General features: G+C 42.9%; 1 protein-coding gene across 3 annotated transcripts in view; it reads right to left on the reverse strand.

Moving 5' to 3' along the window:
• Window positions 1-20,624, reverse strand: part of LOC139532060 (supervillin-like) — a 124,898-nt gene that overhangs the window by 72,801 nt on the left and 31,473 nt on the right. For all 3 annotated transcript variants that reach the window (XM_071329181.1, XM_071329182.1, XM_071329184.1), the window contains exons 8-14: window positions 17,245-17,279; window positions 12,700-12,764; window positions 11,671-11,807; window positions 9,925-10,078; window positions 9,557-9,736; window positions 6,078-6,681; window positions 1,170-1,395 (exon numbers count right to left, since the gene is read on the reverse strand). In XM_071329181.1, coding sequence (XP_071185282.1) covers window positions 1,170-1,395; window positions 6,078-6,681; window positions 9,557-9,736; window positions 9,925-10,078; window positions 11,671-11,807; window positions 12,700-12,764; window positions 17,245-17,279 — 1,401 coding nt within the window. The remainder of the gene's footprint in view (window positions 1-1,169; window positions 1,396-6,077; window positions 6,682-9,556; window positions 9,737-9,924; window positions 10,079-11,670; window positions 11,808-12,699; window positions 12,765-17,244; window positions 17,280-20,624) is intronic.

Raw genomic sequence — 20,624 nt, forward strand, 5'->3', positions numbered from 1 at the left:
CGCTAATATCCAGCAACATTGCACAGACATTGAAGAGAAGTGGGACAACATTCCACAATCCACAATCAACAACCTGATCAACTCTGTGCGAAAGAGGTGTCGCGCTGCATGAGGCAAATGTTGGTTACTCCAGATACTGACTGTCTTTCTGATGCACGCTCCTACCTTTTTGTTTTAAAGACATCTGTGGCCAATAGATCTAGGTCTGTTTTCCAATTCATGTGAAATTCGTAGATTAGGTCCTAATGTATTTATTTCAGTTGACTGATTTCCTAATATGAACTGCAACTCAGTAAAATCTAGGAATGTATTGCATGTTGCGTTTAGATTTTTGTTCAGTATAATTTCCTCCTTATCAGAGAGATGAGGAATGGGGTTAGAGCTGAGCAGCTCTCTCTCCCTCTCGCTCTTCTGCCGACCATCACTGCTGTCTTCCTCCTTGGGTGCTCACAGCTCTAACCAACCAACCTACCTACCGCCCAAAACAAATCCCTTTAACTCACGTCAAAACGCACCCAGTGCTACCTCGCTTTCTCTCTCGCTTTCTCTCTCGCTCTTTCCTTCCATCTCTCTTGCAACCTACATTCCACAATGAGAGTCAAGGTGAGTCTAACTCTCTCCCATCTCTCTCGAACATACTAACATAAGAACAAGAAAATAAAACACTACATCTTATCATTTTGACCTCATACAGATCAAAAAGTCCACAAGCATAAACATACTGACCGAGTCAGTGTCAATATCCAACAACAATTAAAATAATGCATGTGTCTGTTGCTGTCCTGTCTGACAGACTGAAACAAACAGGACTACACTGCATTCAAACACACAGCCCAATCAGACAATGATTCGGAGAATGTCATATGCTCACACACATACTGTACAAAGAATGACCAAAACTGCCTTGCCAAAAATTATTAATTACACTTAGGATCATGTATCAATACACCCAGTCACTACAAAGATACAGGCGCCCTTCCTAACTTAGTTGCCGGAGAGGAAGGAAACCGCTCAGGGATTTCACAATGAGGCCAATGGTGACTTTAAAGCAGAGTTTAATGCCTGTGAAATGGGAAACCGGGGGATGGTGAGCAAAAACAAGCTGTCTAGAGACAAAAGGCTTTCCCTAATCAACCAGGGTTTCTTTGAGAAAAAGAAAAGGAACTCACCTGTCTTTGATGGACATCTGTCTCGCCGACATGGCTTCTGAGAGCTCTATGTCCTCTTGCTCCGACTGGACGAGGCTGTGTGTGTGTCCCAGACCACTGCTGCCGTCCGTGTGTGTGTCCGCACCGCCCAGCTCCCGAGCCTGAGGCAGCAGTGTGTGTGGAGAGAGAGATGCACTCCTTAGCTGCTCTGCTGCTCTCGATGATGACACACTAGTGTCTGGCAGCTCTGCACACACACAGGAAGGCGTTAGGAGAGCTCCCCTAGCACAATCATGTTTGCAAACACACTTATCAAAAATCTCTAAAACAGCTGTAGAAAAGCGTAACACTCTCAATGTTAAAACCCTCCGCCCTGTTGCTCCTCTAGATGTGTACAGCGAACCTCCCTCTACAGAAGCCACACCATAAAGGAGTCTCTCGCTCTCGACTGGTCCGTGCCCTAACAGGCTGCGGGAAAAGCCAAACGCTGATACAGAGTGACAAGACAAAACAGGGGAGAGCTTGCTAGAGTCTGCACCCACAGTGAATTGTCAAATAAGGGAAAGCTTGAAAACCACAGACACTGCGTGTAAACATAATTCATAGACACACAACACAGGCAGTTTTTTTTGTTGATGAGATACAGCATCTCACTTAAGTGTTACAGCTTAACACTTAAGTTTACGCCGTGTCGTAGCATTGGCTATGTTGATGTTTTTTTGCGAGTAGTCTACATGGATTTACTTTACAACAGGAGCCATAGTGGGTGTACCAAGGGGGAAATAAATGAATTTGATTGAGCTAATGTGATCTGTCAGATGGTCGGCATAGGAAATAACTTCATAACTCTCTCCCACAAACACACAGCCAAGCGATGATCAGAATTATTGGCACCATTAATAAAGAGGAGCAAAAAAGACTGTATAAAATAAATAAACACAAATACTGAGGTAAATTGTATGCTGAAAAAAATTGAAATTATACTAATACAATTGCTCAGAGAAATAGATTGTTTAAGTAATAAAAACGAATCTAAAAAACTTTGGGGTTAAAATGATTGACACCGCTGTTTTCAATACTCTATCACCCTCCCGTTACGAGGATAAAGACACCGAGCCTCTTTCACAATATAATGAGATTGGAGAGACGTCAGACCATTACTCTATACAGAATCTTTCCAGATCCTTGATATCCTTCGTTTGTGCTTATGGATTGCCCTCTTCAATTCAAACCACAGGTTTTCAATGGGGTTTAAGTCCAGAGACAGAAACAACCCTTCCTCCCACACTCTTTGACCTTTTGAAGTTTTGTTGTGTTACAGTCTGAATTTAAAACAGATTACATTTAGATTTTGTAGCTGGCCTATACACAATACCCCATAATGTCAAAGTGGAATTAATATTATGATTTATTTTTTTTTACAAATGAAGGTAAAATGTATTGAGTCAATAAGTATTCAACCCCTGTGTTATGGGAAGCCTAACTATGTTAAGGAGTAAACATTTGCTTAACAAGTCACAAAATAAGTTGAATGGACTCTGTGTGCAATAATAGTGTTTAACATGATTTCTTTTATGACTACCTCATCTCTGTACCACACAAATTATCTGTAAGGTCCCTAAATCGAGCAGTGAATTTCAAACACAGATTCAACCACAAAGACCAGGGAGGTTTTCGCAAAGGGCACCTATTGGTAAATGGGTTAAAATAAAATAAAAAGCAGACATAGAATATCCCTTTGAGCATGGTGAAGTTAGATTTTACACATCAATACACCCAGTCACTACACAGATACAGGCGCTCTTTCCTAACTCGGAGAGGAAGGAAACCGCTCAGGGATTTCACCAAGAGGTCAATGGTGACTTTAACAGTTAGAGTTTTAATGGCTGTGATAAGAGAAAAGCTGAGGATGCATCATCAACATTGTAGTTACTCCACAATACTAACCTAATTGACAGAGTGAAAAGGAAGCCTGTACAGATAAACAATATTCCAAAACATACATCCTGTTGCAACAAGGCACTCGAGTAATACTGCAAAAATAATGTGGCAAAGGAATTCACTTTTTGTCCGGAATACAAAGTGTTATTGGATTTGCCCCAAACATACAACACATTACCGAGTACCACTCTTCATATTTTCAAGAATAGTGGCGGCTGCATCATGTTATGGGTACGCTTGTAATAGTTAAGGACTGGGAGTTTTTTCTGATAAAAAATAAAGAGTGGAGGTAAACACAGGCTGGACAATAACTTAAAACAAAAAGGCAGAATCTACACAGGAGTTGCTTACAAAGACAGTGAATGTTCCCGAGTGCCCGTGTTACAGTTTTAACTTAGATCTGCTTGACAAATTAAATCTATGGCAAGACCTAAAAATGGTTGTCTAGCAATGATCAACAACCAACTTGACAGATTTGCAGAATTTTTTCAATAATAAAAATGGGCAAATGTTGCAGAATCCAGGTATGGAAAGCTCTTGAAAGGGACTTACCCAGAAAGCCTCACAGCTGTAATCACTGCCAAAGATGATTCAAACATGTATTCTCAGGGCGTTGAATACTTTTTTAATCAAGATATATTTGTTTACAAATGTTATAATTATTCTTCCACTTTGATCATTTAATACCACGTTTTAATACAACAAAATGGAAAAAGTTAAAGGGTTTAAATACTTTCTGAAGGCACTGTATGTATGCATGTACAGTTGAAGTCGGAAGTTTACATACACTTAGGTTGGAGTCATTAAAACTCATTTTTCAACCACTCCACAAATGTCTTGTTAACAAACTGTAGTTTTGGCAAGTCGGTTAGGACATCTACTTTGTGCATGACAGAAGTAATTCCTCCAACAATTGTTTACAGAAAAATGATTTCACTTATAATTCACTGTATCACAATTCCAGTGGGTCAGAAGTTTACATGCACTAAGTTGCCTGAGCCTTTAAACAGCTTGGAAAATTCCAGAAAATTATGTAATGGCTTTAGAAGCTTCTGATAAATGATGTCAATTAGCCTGAGTCAATTGGAGGTGTACCTGTGGATGTATTTCTAGGCCTACCTTCAAACTCAGTGCCGCTTTGCGTGACATCATGGGAAAATCAAAAGAAATCAGCCAAGACCTCAGAAAAAACAATTGTAGACCTCCACTAGTCTGGTTCATCCTTGGAAACAATTTCCAAATACCTGAAGGTACCACGTTCATCTGTACAAACAATAGTACGCAAGTATAAACACCATGGGACCACGCAGCCGTCATACCGCTCAGGAAGGAGACACGTTCTGTCTCCTAGAGATGAGTGTACTTTGGTGCGAAAAGTGCAAATCAATCCCAGAACAACAGCAAAAGGACCTTGTGAAGATGCTGGAAACCAGGTACAAAAGTATCGATATCCACAGTAAAACGAGTCCTATATTGACATAACCTGAAATGCTGCTCAGCAAGGAAGAAGCCACTGCTCCAAAACCGCCATAAAAAAGCCAGACTACGGTTTGCAACTGAACATGGGGACAAAGATAGTACTTTTTGGACAAATGTCCTCTGGTCTGATGAAACAAAAATATAACTGTTTGGCCATAATGACCATTGTTATGTTTGGAGGAAAAAGGGGGAGGCTTGCAAGCCGAAGAACCCCATCCCAACCGTGAAGCACGGGGGTGGCAGCACCATGTTGTGGGGGTGCTTTGCTGCAGGAGGGACTGGTGCACTTCACAAAATAGATGGCATCGTGAGGAAGGAGAATTATGTGGATATATTGAAGCAACATCTCAAGACATCAGTCAGGAAGTTAAAGCTTGGTCGCAAATGGGTCTTCCAAATGGACAATGACCCCAAGCAGACTTCCAAAGTTGTGGCAAAATGGCTTAAGGACAACAAAGTCAAGGTATTGGAGTGGCCATCACAAAGCCCTGACCTCAATCCCATAGAAAATTTGTGGGCAGAACTGAAAAAGCGTGTGCGAGCAAGGAGGCCTACAAATCTGACTCCGTTACACCAGCTAGCTCTGTCAGGAGGAATGGGCCAAAATTCACCCAACTTATTGTGGGAAGCTTGTGGAAGGCTACCCGAACCATTTGACCCAAGTTAAACAATTTAAAGGCAATGCTACCAAATACTAATTGAGTGTATGTAAACTTCTGACCAACTGGGAATGTGATGAAAGAAATAAAAGCTGAAATATATCATTCTCTCTACTATTACTCTGACATTTCACATTCTTATAATAAAGTGGTGATCCTAACTGACCTAAAACAGGGAATTTTGACTCTGATTAAATGTCAGGAATTGTGAAAAACTGAGTTGAAATGTATTTGGCTAAGGTCTATGTAAACGTCCGACTTCAACTGTATGTGTGTGTGTGAGCAAGCGTGAGAGAGAGAGTGGAGATTTTCTGAGAATTTTATGTGGATTTTTTAAAGCATGAGCGAAAGAGAGGTAGAGTGAGAGAAAGTGAAAGACTAACAGAAAAGACAACCCTTCCTCCCTCTTTCCCCCTGTCAGACCACAGCCCCTGGAAGCTTGTCTTACCAGCATTGCTGGGGAGTAGTGAACTATATGTCATTTAACTACATTTTTGTTGGTAGTTGAACTTAAATCTTGTTAGTGTTTTCAGTAGTTAATTACTTTTTTGCTATGTAGCGATGTAGCCAACTACTGGAACTACACACACAAACGATAATATGGGTGTGCAAGACTTTCCTTTCTTTGTCGGCACCAGACCTACCAGAATTCTCACTTGAAACATTGTTTTTTTTCTGTTAACATCTGACTGCAGAGTGATCTGTACTTGCAATTTGTACTCCATGACATTTCGATATGATAATTGATCACTATATTTTTCTTAAGGGTAGCTTCAGTGTAGCTTACTTATTCCAGTGTGAAGTAATTGGTAGCTTGGTAAACTATATTTTCAGAATAGCTTCTGCTTACCAGTGCTGATGACCTTTGACCTGTGTCTGTCTGGGTCCTGGAGGTCTAATGATGACTCAGATATCTGATGTCTCAGATAGCCCCTCTGCTCCTGGTGCTGCCTGTGGTCCTGGTGGAGACCACCACCACCACTCTCTGACCCCTTCAACACACGCTGGGGCTCCACACCCTCACCCATCCTGGCCAAATGCTGATCCTCCTCCCACTCCCTCCCACCATACCGGGCCTGAGGCTGGGGCATGGGGGCCTTTCTGACACCTCCCTCCGGAGAGGGCAGCTCTCTCTTCCCTCCGCACAGATCGCCCTCTTCTCCCTGGGGGAGGATGGTGATTGTGTCAGCCTGGTGCGCCTGGAGATCCAGAGAGGCTTGGTGGTGGGGGCCAGGCACAGACCTCCAGACGGCATTGGAGGGTTCTGTGATCTGGGTGGGAGGGCTAGGGTGGTGGGGGATGGACCTTTCGTAGTACCCAGGGTTGGGTGCCTCGGCTGGGCTACCCCCGCCCCCAGTGGCTAAGTGGATGTCCCCTGCGTGGTCTGTGGAGACCGTGGCCCCAGGTCTGAGGGCAGATGAGGATAGCTGGCCCAACTTGGCCCCGTTATGGATCTGGGTCGAGGGAAAAGAGGGAGAGTGAGAGAGAGAGAGAAGAGAGAGACAAGAGAGCGGGATGAGAGAGGAGAGAGAAAACAAAGTCAGCTAGAGTGGACAAGAAGCTCCCTCAGCAGATGAGTGCGTCTGCCCAGCAATAGTGAGGCAGCAGGCTAACCAACAGACAATGGAACTCTAGATAAAGCTGACTAATCACAGGCTGACCCACTGCACTTCCTGTGAGGATCAAAAGGACTGCAGTTTGCCTAGCCAATCACGGCCCACGTCACAAAGCCATGCCCAACCAATCATGTCCACCCACCCCCTGACAACCACAGAGCACAATGAGTCCAGGGTCATATTCACTGGGCACCAAACATAAGCAAAGGTAGTGACGTTTATGTTTTTGGTTACAAAACGTTTTGCTACGATGTGCACTTATGAATGCGATGCAGCTGCAGCAACAGTCTGTGAAGCAAAGGATGAGTTCAGCCACACAAACACACACTCTCCCTCCCGCTCTATTCACAGAATCATGCTCTAATAATAACACTGAATCAGTAGACATCGACACAATCGTCCATTCATTTAGGATTGACCCTCAAACGTCAATTTTCAACGGAGAAAAAAACGACAATTTCTCTGATGTTTATCAAGAACGCTAACATCTAAAGTCATTCACTTTTATGAATCATCTCGTCTTTGTTGTTACATCATTTCCATATCCTGTTGTGGTATAAACAGAATTCCTCATCGTCTAAGTCGAAGGACAAACCTAGAAATCACTTTTACATGACACATAACAGAAAACTAACTAATGTATTTCCTCTGAGGTAATCTGCTCAGATTACAACAATGTACTGTACATTTACAGTGTTGTACTCTTTATGAGAGGAAAGTAGGCAGACCTCAATGCTGTCTGAACAAGCTGTTCTCAAACTTTGATACCATTTAGGAGTGAATAATGTTAAGACTCTACTGTCTGTGTCAACCCTACACTGTATGGCTCACTAACGACAGTCTCAAGAAGCCCATTCCTTTATTCGTCCCTCTTTTTCAGTCACAACAAGCTTGTTTCTAACAGTGACTGGTGAGAGATCAACATCGGCTGATAAACTGCATTCAGTCCATCCCTCCATTCAGAGAATGAACAAGGGGGCAGCTTTTTATTCTCTTCCCTTTTCCTCTCCCACAGAGGGTCTGTTTATGCCTCAGTGAAATAGCATCTGCACCCCAAATGGCACCCTATTCCCCATTTAGTGCACTACTTTGGACAGGGCCCAAAAGTAGTGCAACAGTGGAGGCTGCTGAGGAGAGGACGGCTCAAAAATGATGGAATGGCATCAAATACATGTAAACTATAAATGTGATGCCATTCCACTAATTCCGCTCCAGCCATTACCACCAGCCCGTCCTCCCCAATTAAGGTGCCACCATCCTCCTAGTGTAGTGCACTATATTGGGAATAGAGTGCCATTTGGGAGAAACCATGCCCAGCCTTCGTCCGCGCATCATCACACAACAATCTCTTAATTGACATCTGTTAGGTGAAAATTATCTGTTAATTGAATGATAAGAATATTCCGCCCTGAAACATATAATTGTATGGAATTGATTGGAATGTATAAAATCATAATCAATAAATGTGTAGTCCTAGTCAGAATTAGGGTAAAGACAATATGTCTTTATGGTATTTTAAACACAGACTGTCTGAGCTTGGTGCCGACCTGACTAGAGATTTGGGAGAGAACGGGGAGTACGGCTCAAGGACAAGGTCACTAATCTCTGTCGGCTGGGTAGCAGGACATGTGTGTGCGTATGGTTGTGTGTGTGTGTATGTGTGTGCGTATGGTTGTGTGTGTGTGTGTGTATGTGTGTGCGTATGGTTGTGTGTGTGTGTGTATGTGTGTGTGTGTGTGCGTATGGTTGTGTGTGTGTGTGTATGTGTGTGCGTATGGTTGTGTGTGTGTGTGTATGTGTGTGCGTATGGTTGTGTGAATGTGTGGGCGTGAGAAGTCAGTATAAAATGTATTGTTTTGTATTCTTGACTTTAGAACGTTCCCGTGAATAAACCTTTGACTATTTTAGCTGGGCCTCCGTCTGTTTCATTCGACCAGGATCTTACAAATTCTGGTTTTCAGACTGAGGAATATAATTCAATTGGGTTAAATACCTTGAGAACTAAATTATCTTATCAACATCACAGGCCAATCAGGGAGATAGCACTTGTGTCTTGTGCTCTAATTAAAATCGTGCTTTCGTCAAAAGCTGCTACGGCATGCGATGATACTGCATTTCACTTTCAAATGAAGCAGCCTCAGATTCATTAGAAGAGCATCAGCAAATGATCCATAGATTTTCTAAGTAATTGTATGCTATTGCTATTTTATTCACAGAACTAACAAAAGCAAAAAAATAATGTTTACTAATGAATCTGATCTTTTAATTTTGGTCACGCACATAACGGACAAAGCTGGTGTTGCCAAGAGCCAAGCATAGCTCCAGTTGCATCAGCCTCCACTCCCTGGCCACCATGCCGTGGGTTGAGCCTTACTTGTGTGATGTCACACTGGCCCCCGTCACCTAGCTCCTGCTCATCACAGGGGTCAGTGTCTGAGTGCTCCTGGACCAGAGAATACACACACAGTCTCACACACTTAGGAAAACGGTGTGTGTTTGTTTTTTCTATTAAATGGTATTAAACACACAATGGGTGATGTTGAGAGTCAATAAGGGGATAAGAGGCTTGAATCAATGTTGAAATAGATAAGGGACAACACTATGTAAGAAGGGTTATAGAAGTATATGATTACAGCAACAATCACTACGACCACGTCACACACCGAATACAGCCAGAACCCCTCCTATAATATCTGCTCCATTGTCTCCCTACCTGCTCCAGGTCTCCGAGGGTGATGGGCTGGGTCTGGTAACGGGCGTTGGCCCTGCGCCCCCTGCTATCAGGCCTGGTGCGGATCACCCTGGTGGCTGGCTGGGCCAGTCTGTTGAACAGAGCCATCTTCTCTGCCAAGCTTAAGGTGGACAGATCCGGCTCTGCGTCCCCCTGGCCCTGCTGGGTTTTTGGATTTGATTTACTTGACACATGTCGATACAATGCATTTAAAACCATCGAAGAGAAAACACAAACTTTTAAAAATGTATGTTCTGGCTGGAAGGCAGGAGAGGGTGGCATACTGATGATGATACATACACCAGATTATAAATATATTAAAACAATATACATCATTCATGAATACATACATGATTCTGGGCCTGGGGCTGGTTCTCCTCAGGAGAAGAAGTCTGGAGGAGCTTGGAGGAGGTCCGCTGCGCCTCCCTCTGGACCTCTAGGGCATTATGGGCCTGCCTGGCCTGCTCCCTGGCTGCAGCACTCTCCTGTGAGGACGCATGCAGGCTGGGAGGAGGAATTACACACAGATAGGGAGATATGGGGGGGGGGGGGGGAGAAAATGAACAGGAAGGCAGGCTAGTTCACGCAGGCCAGGGCCATGCTACACAGATAGAAAGGGGGTACAGTCCAGTACATAGCCTACAGTGTGGACAAATACAGTATCATTGTATTGGCCGGTTGACAAAGCACAATTTCTATGCTCCATCTTTTGAGAGGTTGCAGGAGATTCTGGATACCAAATTGAGTAATATATGCAACAGACTTTACATGCAAGTTGTTCCCTCAAAATACACAAGGGGGTGCCAAACATCCAAACACCCCTCCTGACCTTGTGAGAACAGATTGATGGTTGAAATTTCCGCAAAGGTTAATATAATTACACACAGACAAATACTCTGTTCGGACCAAATGCTAGTCAGCTTCCATGAACAATATCTCCGTCATGATGATGGAGCCAGCAAACAACCAACGATACATTCAACCAGTGTACTGTAGCTGTTGTGGTTAGGTTATAGCCTAGGTACCAGATCCGTTTGTGCCGTCTTGCCAACTATGACCACAGGAGTTAGCAAGACAGCACATACAGATTTGGGAGCAGGCTAATTAGGTTCGTTCCTGGGTTAGGATAACCCCTGAACTCCCATAGGCTGCTAATGCCACACGGGTGTGCTCACTTCCATGCCTGTGTACCTGTATGGTGTCAGTTTGCTGCTGGACTAGAGTGGGGCTAGGGATGAGTGCTCCCACCGTATACACTTTACAGTGACAGTCGAGAGAGTCGCAGAGACATAGGGTGACACAGAGGGGACAGAGACCGAGTCGTACAGAGACAGAGGTGACAGCGGGAAGAGAGATGGGAGACGGAGGAGAAGAGGAGGTCCAGATGATTCTTTTGAATGGAATTCCCTTTTAAAGCGGAGATCTGTGAAAGGCGAAACAGAGCCACTGGGCGACTCAGGCGCATTTGTTTTTGTTTAGTTTTTGAAACAGAGAATTTTAGCATTCAGCATTGATATTAGAATCTAGCATCCAAAGTGTAGTACATACTCTGTTCTATTGCGCGTGCAATGATGAGCAAATGATGTCAGATGGGGTAAAAAAAAAAAAAAAAAAGAGTTGTTTGAAGAAACGTAATTGTTGTTGTAATATCGCAAATGGCTGTGAAAGTTTGACCGCTAAGGATTACAGCTTTACATTAAGGTAGTTCATTTCACAATAGAATAGTGAGTATAATGTAAACAGAGTGTTAATAAGCTCCTATAAACTGTTTATACTGTGTTAAGTGTTTATCAGCTTCAGTGGATCCTTACTATGTTTCAGTGTCAAGCCCTTGGAGAGTCAAACCTGTGTGACCGTTTTAGGGCAACGTGACGCAAGTTAGAAAGGTAACAGCCGCTTTCTCCACCCTCTTTGTATTAATCAACTGACCGGAACCCGCAGGCAAATCACAGAGCATGTTCTAAATCAAAACACATGACCCTGCCTTACTGGAGTGGGAATTACGGACTGTGGCTTTCAATCAACAAAACAACAGTTGTTTCACAAATGGGGGGCGGTGAGGGGAGCATGGAGAGGCAGGTATAGTTGGGACTTACGTGGCAGCAATGACCACCTCCTCAGTAGTGACTGGCTGGGTATGGGAGCGGTCCTGGGTGCGTCTCAGTCGCCTCTCCATGGCCACGTTCCGTGATGGGGGTTTTGGGGAGCCCCCATCCGTGTTCCTCTCCAACTCCTAGGGAGGCCATGCATGGAGACCAGAGTCATCTTCCGTGTTTTCAAACCAATTCAAAGCTCAAACTCTGTTTTAAGGGAATAGATTGATACTTCAATAGAAAAGAGAAAGAGAATAGAGAAATCCGTTGGTTTTAGATAATCCAATAGAAGATAAATTAATTCAAATATAATTCAAATACATCGACTAGAGAAATATGTTCAGTTAACCAGAGACTCTGGAGTTACCCAAGTACCCAACCAAAATAGGGTAAGAAATGGCTGTTGCAAGGTTTGATATTGTAAACCTTAACAAAGAGGCATTTGCATAGAGAGTGGACTTTGTCTTACGATATGAGGAAAGAGTTAATCACGATGTAGCACAAGACGTTAGCATGAGACAGATTGATACAAGAAAGCACATGATCGCCGTGCTTGACCTAGCCTGAGTGGCAGTCTGTTTCCGCTCTCTTGCCAACTCCTAATGGAATTATCATGCCAATGACAGCAATGGAGTTATTACTTGAAATGCTATGTCATTACTATGACTGCATTAGCTAATACCTTGACAGTATATTCCACATGCGAGTTGGCCAATAGAAGATTCTGTATGGAAAATCAGTCTCAATGCTTAAGTAAATCATTAGAATATTTCTCTCTGTCTGTCTGTGTCATGCCCAACACCAGCTTAGAGTCAGCTCACATCAATGTGTGGAGTAACTGAGTCAGAGGAGGAATGCTGCGTGTATTTGTGTGCATGCGTACGGGCATGCGTGCGTACGTTGCTGCTTGTGTGTACATGCGCGTGTGTGCATGTGCATACATCTAAAAGGCCATGTCCACTCATTGCTACCTCCAAGGAAGGTAAACACAGGTGAGAGAAAACACCAAAGCAACATCGTGTCCTTTCGTACCCTGAAGAGAGAACGCTTGGCTGCAACACTCAGCTTGGCTCGCTCATCCAATTTCTCTTCATCGGCTAGAGAGAGAGACAAAATAAGGGAGAAAGAGGGGAAGGAAGAGAGAGAGAGAGAGCGAGATAAATATCACAAGGAAAATTCCAAGTGTCTCAAATAGAGCAAGAGTCTGAGAATCTTGAAAACCAATTCCCATAATAAAACAGCATGCTTGAATCCTTTAAAACCTACTTAGTGTGTTCCACCGGTAGTGAAGTAAGTACTAAATGCCAGTCCAATGGCTGCAAATTGAGTTAGATCTCACAGCTTGTGCTGTGAAGTACTACAAGCCAAAGGTTTATAATCATCATGATGGTCACCATCTGTAATGTCTATAGAACAAAGACAAGCGAGACTTCCATGTGGTGTGAGTGACTGCAGTGTGTCTGGGAGACAGAGCCAGACATACAGTGTTTCCGCTATATTAATTTAGCAGCAGTTGCCCACCTTTTTTTTTTTTTTTTTTTTTTTTTTATAAATATAAAGTGCCTTCAGAAAGTATTCACACCCCTTGACTTTTTTCACATTTTGTTGTGTTACATCCTGAATTTAAAGTTGATTACATAGATTTTTTGTGAATACTTTCTGAAGGCACTATATATATATATATATATATATTTCTGCAGAGACACACTTTTAAATGGATAGTTGTTGGCTCAATAACTGGAAGTATGAGAACAACTAGCACCACCAGACCCCGCCCCCCCCAGCCCCACCGCTACCCCTGCCGAAAACATTCCTAGGGGAAACACTGCATACAGGTGTGATCTGAGAGGGTTACGGGGAATGGCACCCTATTCCCTGTGTAGTGCACTACTTTTGACCAGGGCCAACAGGGCTTTGGTCAAAAGTAGTGCACTACAAAAGGGAATAGGGTGCAATTTTGGACACAAAAGAGAAACACCACAGAACATCACTTTGAAAGCATCCCCTTTGGCTGACGCTGCGCTACACTGCTGACTGACTGAGGGTGGGTATTAAACCATGTGTGTGAGTGTGTGTGTGTGTGTGTGTGTAATTATAGGAACCAGATGGATGTATAGTGCTCTGCTCTGTAGAACCGTAGCTGTGTTATGTACAGTTGAGAATGACACAAATATACATTTTCACAAAGTCTGCTGCCTCAATTTGTATGATGGCAATTTGCATATACTCCAGAATGTTATGAAGAGTGATCAGATTAATTGCAATTAATTTCAAAGTCCCCCTCTGCCATGCAAATGAACTGAATCCTCAAAAAACATTTCCACTGCATTTCAGCCCTGCCACAAAAGGACCAGCTGTCATCATGTCAGTGATTCTCCTGTTAACTTCTTGTGGATAGGGGGCAGCATTTTCACATTTGGATGAAAAGCGTGCCCAGAGTAAACTGCCTCCTACTCAGTCCCAGATGCTAATTTATGCATATTAATATTGGTATTGGATAGAAAACACTCAGAAGTTTATAAAACTGTTTGAATCATGTCTGTGACTATAACAGAACTTATTTGGCAGGCAAAACCTGCAGATTTTCAGTTTTTTTTTTTTTGGTCACTTTCTATTCATTGATTTTCATTGGGAATCGAGATTTCTAAGGGACCTTCCTGCAGTTCCTATCGCTTCCACTGGATGTCAACAGTTGAGGTTTTTCCTTTGAGAAATGAAGAAGTAGCCATGTTCAGACTGAGGCTCCAGTGAAGTGTACTGTTTGTTAGAGGTGCGTGACCAGAAAGCATGCTACACATTGTTTTCCTCCGGTATTGAACACAGATCATCCCGTCTTCAATTTTATCGATTATTTACGTTAAAAAATACCTACAGTTGTATTACAAAAGTAGTTTGAAATGTTTGGACAAAGCTTACAGGAAACTTTTGAGATATTTTGTAGTCACGTTATGCAAGTTGGAACTGGTGTTTTTCTGGATCAAACGCGCCAAATAAATGGACATTTTGGATATATATCGACGGAATTAATCGAACAAAAGGACCATTTGTGATGTTTATGGGAATTATTGGAGTGCCAACAGAAGAAGCTCGTCAAAGGTAAGGCATGAATTATATCTTTATTTCTGCATTTTGTGTCGCGCCGGGAGGGTTGAAATATGATGGTCTGTGATTGTTTGCTTGGTTGCTATCCTCAGATAATAGCATTGTTTGCTTTCGTCATAAAGCATTTTTTAAATCTGACACGTTAGCTGGATTCACAACAAGTGTAGCTTTAATTTGGTATATTGAATGTGTGATTTCATGAAAGTGTATTTTTTATAGTAATTTATTTGAATTTGGCGCTCTGCATTTTCACTGGATGTTACCATCCCACATATCCCAGAGAGGTTAACACAGGTGTGAGTGTTGACGAGGACAAGGCTGGAGATCACTCTGTCATGCTGATTGAGTTCGAATAACAGACTGGAAGCGTCAAAAGGAGGGTGGTGCTTGGAATCATTGTTCTTCCTCTGTCAACCATGGTTACCTACAAAGGGAACACGTGCCGTCATCATTGCTTTGCACAAAAAGGGCTTCACAGGCAAGGATATTGCTGCCAGTAAGAATGCACCTAAATCAACCATTTATCGGATCATCAAGAACTTCAAGGAGAACGGTTCAAATGTTGTGAAGAAGGCTTCAGGGCGCCCAAGAAAGTCCAGCAAGCGCCAGGACCGTCCCCTAAAGTTGATTCAGCTGCGGGATCGGGGCACCACCAGTACAGAGCTTGCTCGGGAATGGCAGCAGGCAAAAACAAAACATCGATATTTTGGGTCCATGGCCAGGAAACTCCCTAGACCTTAATCCCATTGAGAACTTGTGGTCAATCCTCAAGAGGCCGGTGGACAAACAAAAACCCACAAATTCTGACAAACTCCAAGCATTTATTATGCAAGAATGGGCTGCCATCAGTCAGGATGTGGCCCAGAAGTTAATTGACAGCATGCCAGGGCGGATTGCAGAGGTCTTGAAAAAGAAGGGTCAACACTGCAAATATTGACTCTGCATCAACTTCATGTAATTGTCAATAAAAGCCTTTGACACTTATGAAATGCTTGTAACTATACTTCAGTATTCCATAGTAACATCTGACAAAAATATCTAAAAAGACACTGAAGCAGCAAACTTTGTGGAAATTAATATTTGTGTCATTCTCAAAACTTTTGGCCACGACTGTACTGTGAGCACCAATAATAACTAAAATGTTTTTCTTTCTCCTTTATGAATCATACACTATATACACAAAAGTATGTGGACACACCTTCAAATTAGTGGATTCTGCTATTTCCGCCACACCAGTTGCTGACCAGTGTATAACGTCAAGCACACAGCCATGCAATCTCCATAGACAAACATTGGCAGTAGAATGGCCCGAACTGAAGATCTCAGTGACTTCAACGTGGCATTGTCATAGGATGCCACGTTTCCAACAAGTCAAATTTCTGCCCTGCTAGAGCTGCCCCGGTCAACTAAGTGTTGTTATTGTGAAGTGAAAATGTCTAAGAGCAACAACGTCTCAGCCGCGAAGCGGTAGGCCACACAAGCTCACAGAATGGGACCACCGAGTACTGAAGTGCGTAAAAATCCTCTTCCTCAGTTGCAACTCACTACCGAGTTCCAAACTGCCTTGTTAAGCAACATCAGCACAACAACTGTTTGTCAGGTGCTTAATGAAATGGGTTTCCAATGCCAAACAGCCTAAGATCACCATGCACAATGCCAAGCGTCAGCTGGAGTGGTATAAAGCTTGCCGCCATTGCACTCTGGAGCAGTTGAAACGCATTCTCTGGAGTGATGAATCTCACTATCACCACCTGGCAGTTTTACAGACGTCAGGAGAATGCTACCTTCCTGAATGCATAGCGCCAACTTTAAAGTTTGGTGGAGGAGTAATAATGGTCTGGGACTGTTTTTCATGGTTCGGGCTAGGCCCCTTAGTTTCAGAAGGGAAATCTTAATGCTACAGCATACAATGACATTCTAGATGATTCTGTGCTTCCAACTTTGTGGCAAGTTTGGGGAAGAACCTTTCCTGTTTCAGCTTGACAATAACCCCGTGCACAAAGTGAGGTCCATACAGAATTGGTTTGTCGAGATTGGTGTTGAACTTGACTGGCCTACACAGAGACCTGACCTCAAACACATCTAATTGCACAATATCAGTGTCCGCCCTCACCAACGCTTGTGGCTAAATTAAACCAAGTCCCTGCAGCAATGTTCCAACATCTAGTGGAAAGCCTTCAAAGAGTAGAGGCTGTTATATTAGGAAAAGGGGGAACAACTCCATATTAATTCCCATGATTTTGGAATGAAATTTTCGATGAGCACATTTCCACATACTTCTGGTCATGTAGTTTAAGTTTAATGATAAGCCTTGCATCATTAAGCTTATATGATTAATGGGAATCATTAAAACAAAAATGACAGACATGTTCTTTAGCGGAACGCAAACATATTACATTTATTCGATGGCATGTACCTGTTCAAAGTTATCTACAAATGATCTACAAATCTACAAAAAGTTCAAAAATAACTTACCTTCAGTGCTTGGTAGATCTGGGCTCAAACAAGACCTTCAGGAGAAAAGGCAAGAAGAAAGAAAAAAAAAAAACATTATTAATAGACAATCAAATCAAGTTGTTGGAAATCGATGGCAAATGACTGCTACTGTGAGTATAGCTACCCAGAGATGAGAGATTGAGAGCAGAAAGAAAGCAGTAGATTTTCCCAGCAGTAGAAACAGAGGTAACGTGATAGGTGGTGTTTAGGATATTAGGATATTAAACAGAATGTGTCCCTAACGGCACCCTATTCCCTACTTATGTACAACTTTTGACCAAGGAACAAATAGCTCAATTCAAATATAGTGCACTACATAGGGAATCGGGTGCCAGGTGCCATAACCACAGAAATCAGAGTTTCTAACAGAGAGAGTTGCCCAATCTAAGGCATTAAAGACTGTTAGACCGTACGAGTAAACAACAACAATAGGAGTGATTCATTCGCCCTGGCGAGCGTAGAGAGGCGAGCGCTGGTCACATGGAGTGTCCACTGCTAGGATACACTCAGCAACCACAAAGTAGACCTTTGGGTTCTAATCTCCTGTCACGCTCTGCTGCCCGGCCAGAGAGCTTTAGAGTCTGTGCTTAGGCCATCAGAGATTGGAGGACTAGAAGGGAGGGAGGGTGAATCGATAGGTTTCTGGATGAGCCTGTGTGCGTGTTACAGTTGAATTCGGAAGTTTACATACACTTACGTTAGGGTCATTAAAGCTAGTTTTTCAACCACTCCACAAATTTCTTGTTAACAAACTGTAGTTTTGGCAAGTCAGTTAGGACATCTACTTTGTGCATGACACAAGTCATTTTTCCAACAATTGTTTACAGACAGATTATTTCACTTAAAATTCACTGTATCACAATTCCAGTTGGTCAGAAGTTTCCCACTGAGTTGATTGTGCCTTTAAACAGCTTGGAAAATTCCAGAAAATGATGTCATGGCTTTAGAAGCTTCTGAAAGGCTCATTGACATCATTTGAGTCAATTGGAGGTGTACCTGTGGATGTATTTCAAGGCCTACCTTCAAACTCAGTGCCTCTTCGCTTGACATCATGGGAAAATCTAAAGAAATCAGCCAAGACCTCAGAAAAAAAGTTGTAGACCACCACAAGTCTGGTTCAGCCTTGGGAGCAATTTCCAAACGCCTGACGATACCACGTTCATCTGTACGAACAATAGTACGCAAGTACAAACACTATGGGACCACGCAGCCGTCATACCGTTCTGTCTCCTAGAGATGAACGTACTTTGGTGCGAAAACTGCAAATCAATCCCAGAACAACAGCAAAGGTCCTTGTGAAGATGCTGGAGGAAACAGGTACAAACGTATCTATATCCACAGTAAAAACAAGTCCTATATCGACATAACCTGAAAGGCTGCTCAGCAAGGAAGAAGCCACTGCTCAAAACGGCCATAAAAAAGCCAGACTTCTGTTTGTAACTGCACATGGGGACAAAGATTGTACTTTTTGGACAAATGTCCTCTGATCTGATGAAACAAAAATAGAACTGTTTGGCCATAATGACCATCTTTATGTTTGGAGGAAAAAGGGGGAGGCTTGCAAGCCAAAGAACACCATCCCAACCGTGAAGCACGGGGGTGGCAGCATCATGTTGTGGGGGTGCTTTGCTGCAGGAGGGACTGGTGCACTTCACAAAATAGATGGCATCGTGAGGAAGGAGAATTATGTGGATATATTGAAGCAACATCTCAAGACATCAGTCAGGAAGTTAAAGCTTGGTCGCAAATGGGTCTTCCAAATGGAAAATGACCCCAAGCAGACTTCCAAAGTTGTGGCAAAATGGCTTAAGGACAACAAAGTCAAGGTATTGGAGTGGCCATCACAAAGCCCTGACCTCAATCCCATAGAAAATTTGTGGGCAGAACTGAAAAAGCGTGTGCGAGCAAGGAGGCCTACAAACCTGACTCAGTTACACCAGCTCTGTCAGGAGGAACGGGCCAAAATTCAAAATTATTCTGGGAAGCTTGTGGAAGGCTACCCGAAACATTTGACCCAAATTAAACAATTTAAAAGGCAATGCTACCAAATACTAATTGAGTGTATGTAAACTTCTGACCCACTGGGAATGTGATGAAAGAAATAAAAGCTGAAATAAATCATTCTCTCTACTATTACTCTAACATTTCACAGTCTTAAATATAAAGTGGTCATCCTAACTGACCTAAGACAGGGAATTTTTACTAGGATTAAATGTCAGGAATATTGAAAAACTGAATTTGAATGTATTTGGCTAAGGTGTATGTAAACTTCCAACTGTATTTGAACACATGCTGTTGATTTAGAAGAACTCACGTCAGCCTAAACGAACACTTCCTGCACGCTAAACCCAATATGATCTATATACTGTAGTCTTTTCCCATGGGGAGTGATGAGGGAGGACACTTCATTCTGCATACTTTCCTTTGCTGGCCAGGCAATGAGTCGAGCGAGAGGGATTTACTCCAGACACCCGAACAGGCCTTCATCCCCGTCATTCGCAGTAGAAAGAGACGGAGGATTCGCGGAAGGAGATCGGGGTGCCATGTGAGAATCTGGCGACGAGTGGCTAATCTGCCTTTGCCATCGGTACTATTGGCCAACGTAAAATCATTGGATAATAAAGTGGACGAACTACAAGCACGTATATCCTACCAACGGGCATTAAAATCTGTAATATCTTATGTTTCGTCGAGTCGTGACTGAACGACAAAGTGAATAACATACAGCTGGTGGGTTGTACACTGTATCGGCAGGATAGAACAGCAACCTCAGAGTATCTCATGATAAGCTGTAGGCCACACTATCTACCTAGAGAGTTTATCTATATTCTAATTACCACCACAAACCGATGCTGGCACTAAGACCGCACACAATGAGCTGTATATGGCCATAAGCAAACAGCTCATCCAGAGGTGGTGCTCCTCGTACCCGGAGACTTTAAATCCGTTTTACCAGATTTCTACCAGCATGTTAAATGTGCAACCAGAGAGAAAAAAAACTCTATACCACCTTTACTCCACACACAGAGACGTATACAAAGCTATCCCTCGCCCCCCATTTGGCAAATCTGACCATAATTATATCCTCCTGATTCCTGCTTACAAGCCAACATTAAAGCAGGAAGCACCAGTGACTCGGTCTATAAAAAAAGTGGTCAGATGAAGCAGAGGCTAAACTACAGGACTGTTTTGCTAGCACAGACTGGAATATGTTCTGGGATTCTTCCGATAGCATTGAGGAGTACACCACATCAGTCACTGGCTTCATCAATAAGTGCATTGAGGACGTCATCCCCACATAGACTGTACGTACATACCCCAACCAGAAGCCATGGATTACAGGCAACATCCATAGTGAG

The sequence above is a fragment of the Salvelinus alpinus genome, chromosome 10 (genome assembly GCF_045679555.1).
Source record: "Salvelinus alpinus chromosome 10, SLU_Salpinus.1, whole genome shotgun sequence".
NCBI classification, from domain to species: domain Eukaryota; kingdom Metazoa; phylum Chordata; class Actinopteri; order Salmoniformes; family Salmonidae; genus Salvelinus; species Salvelinus alpinus.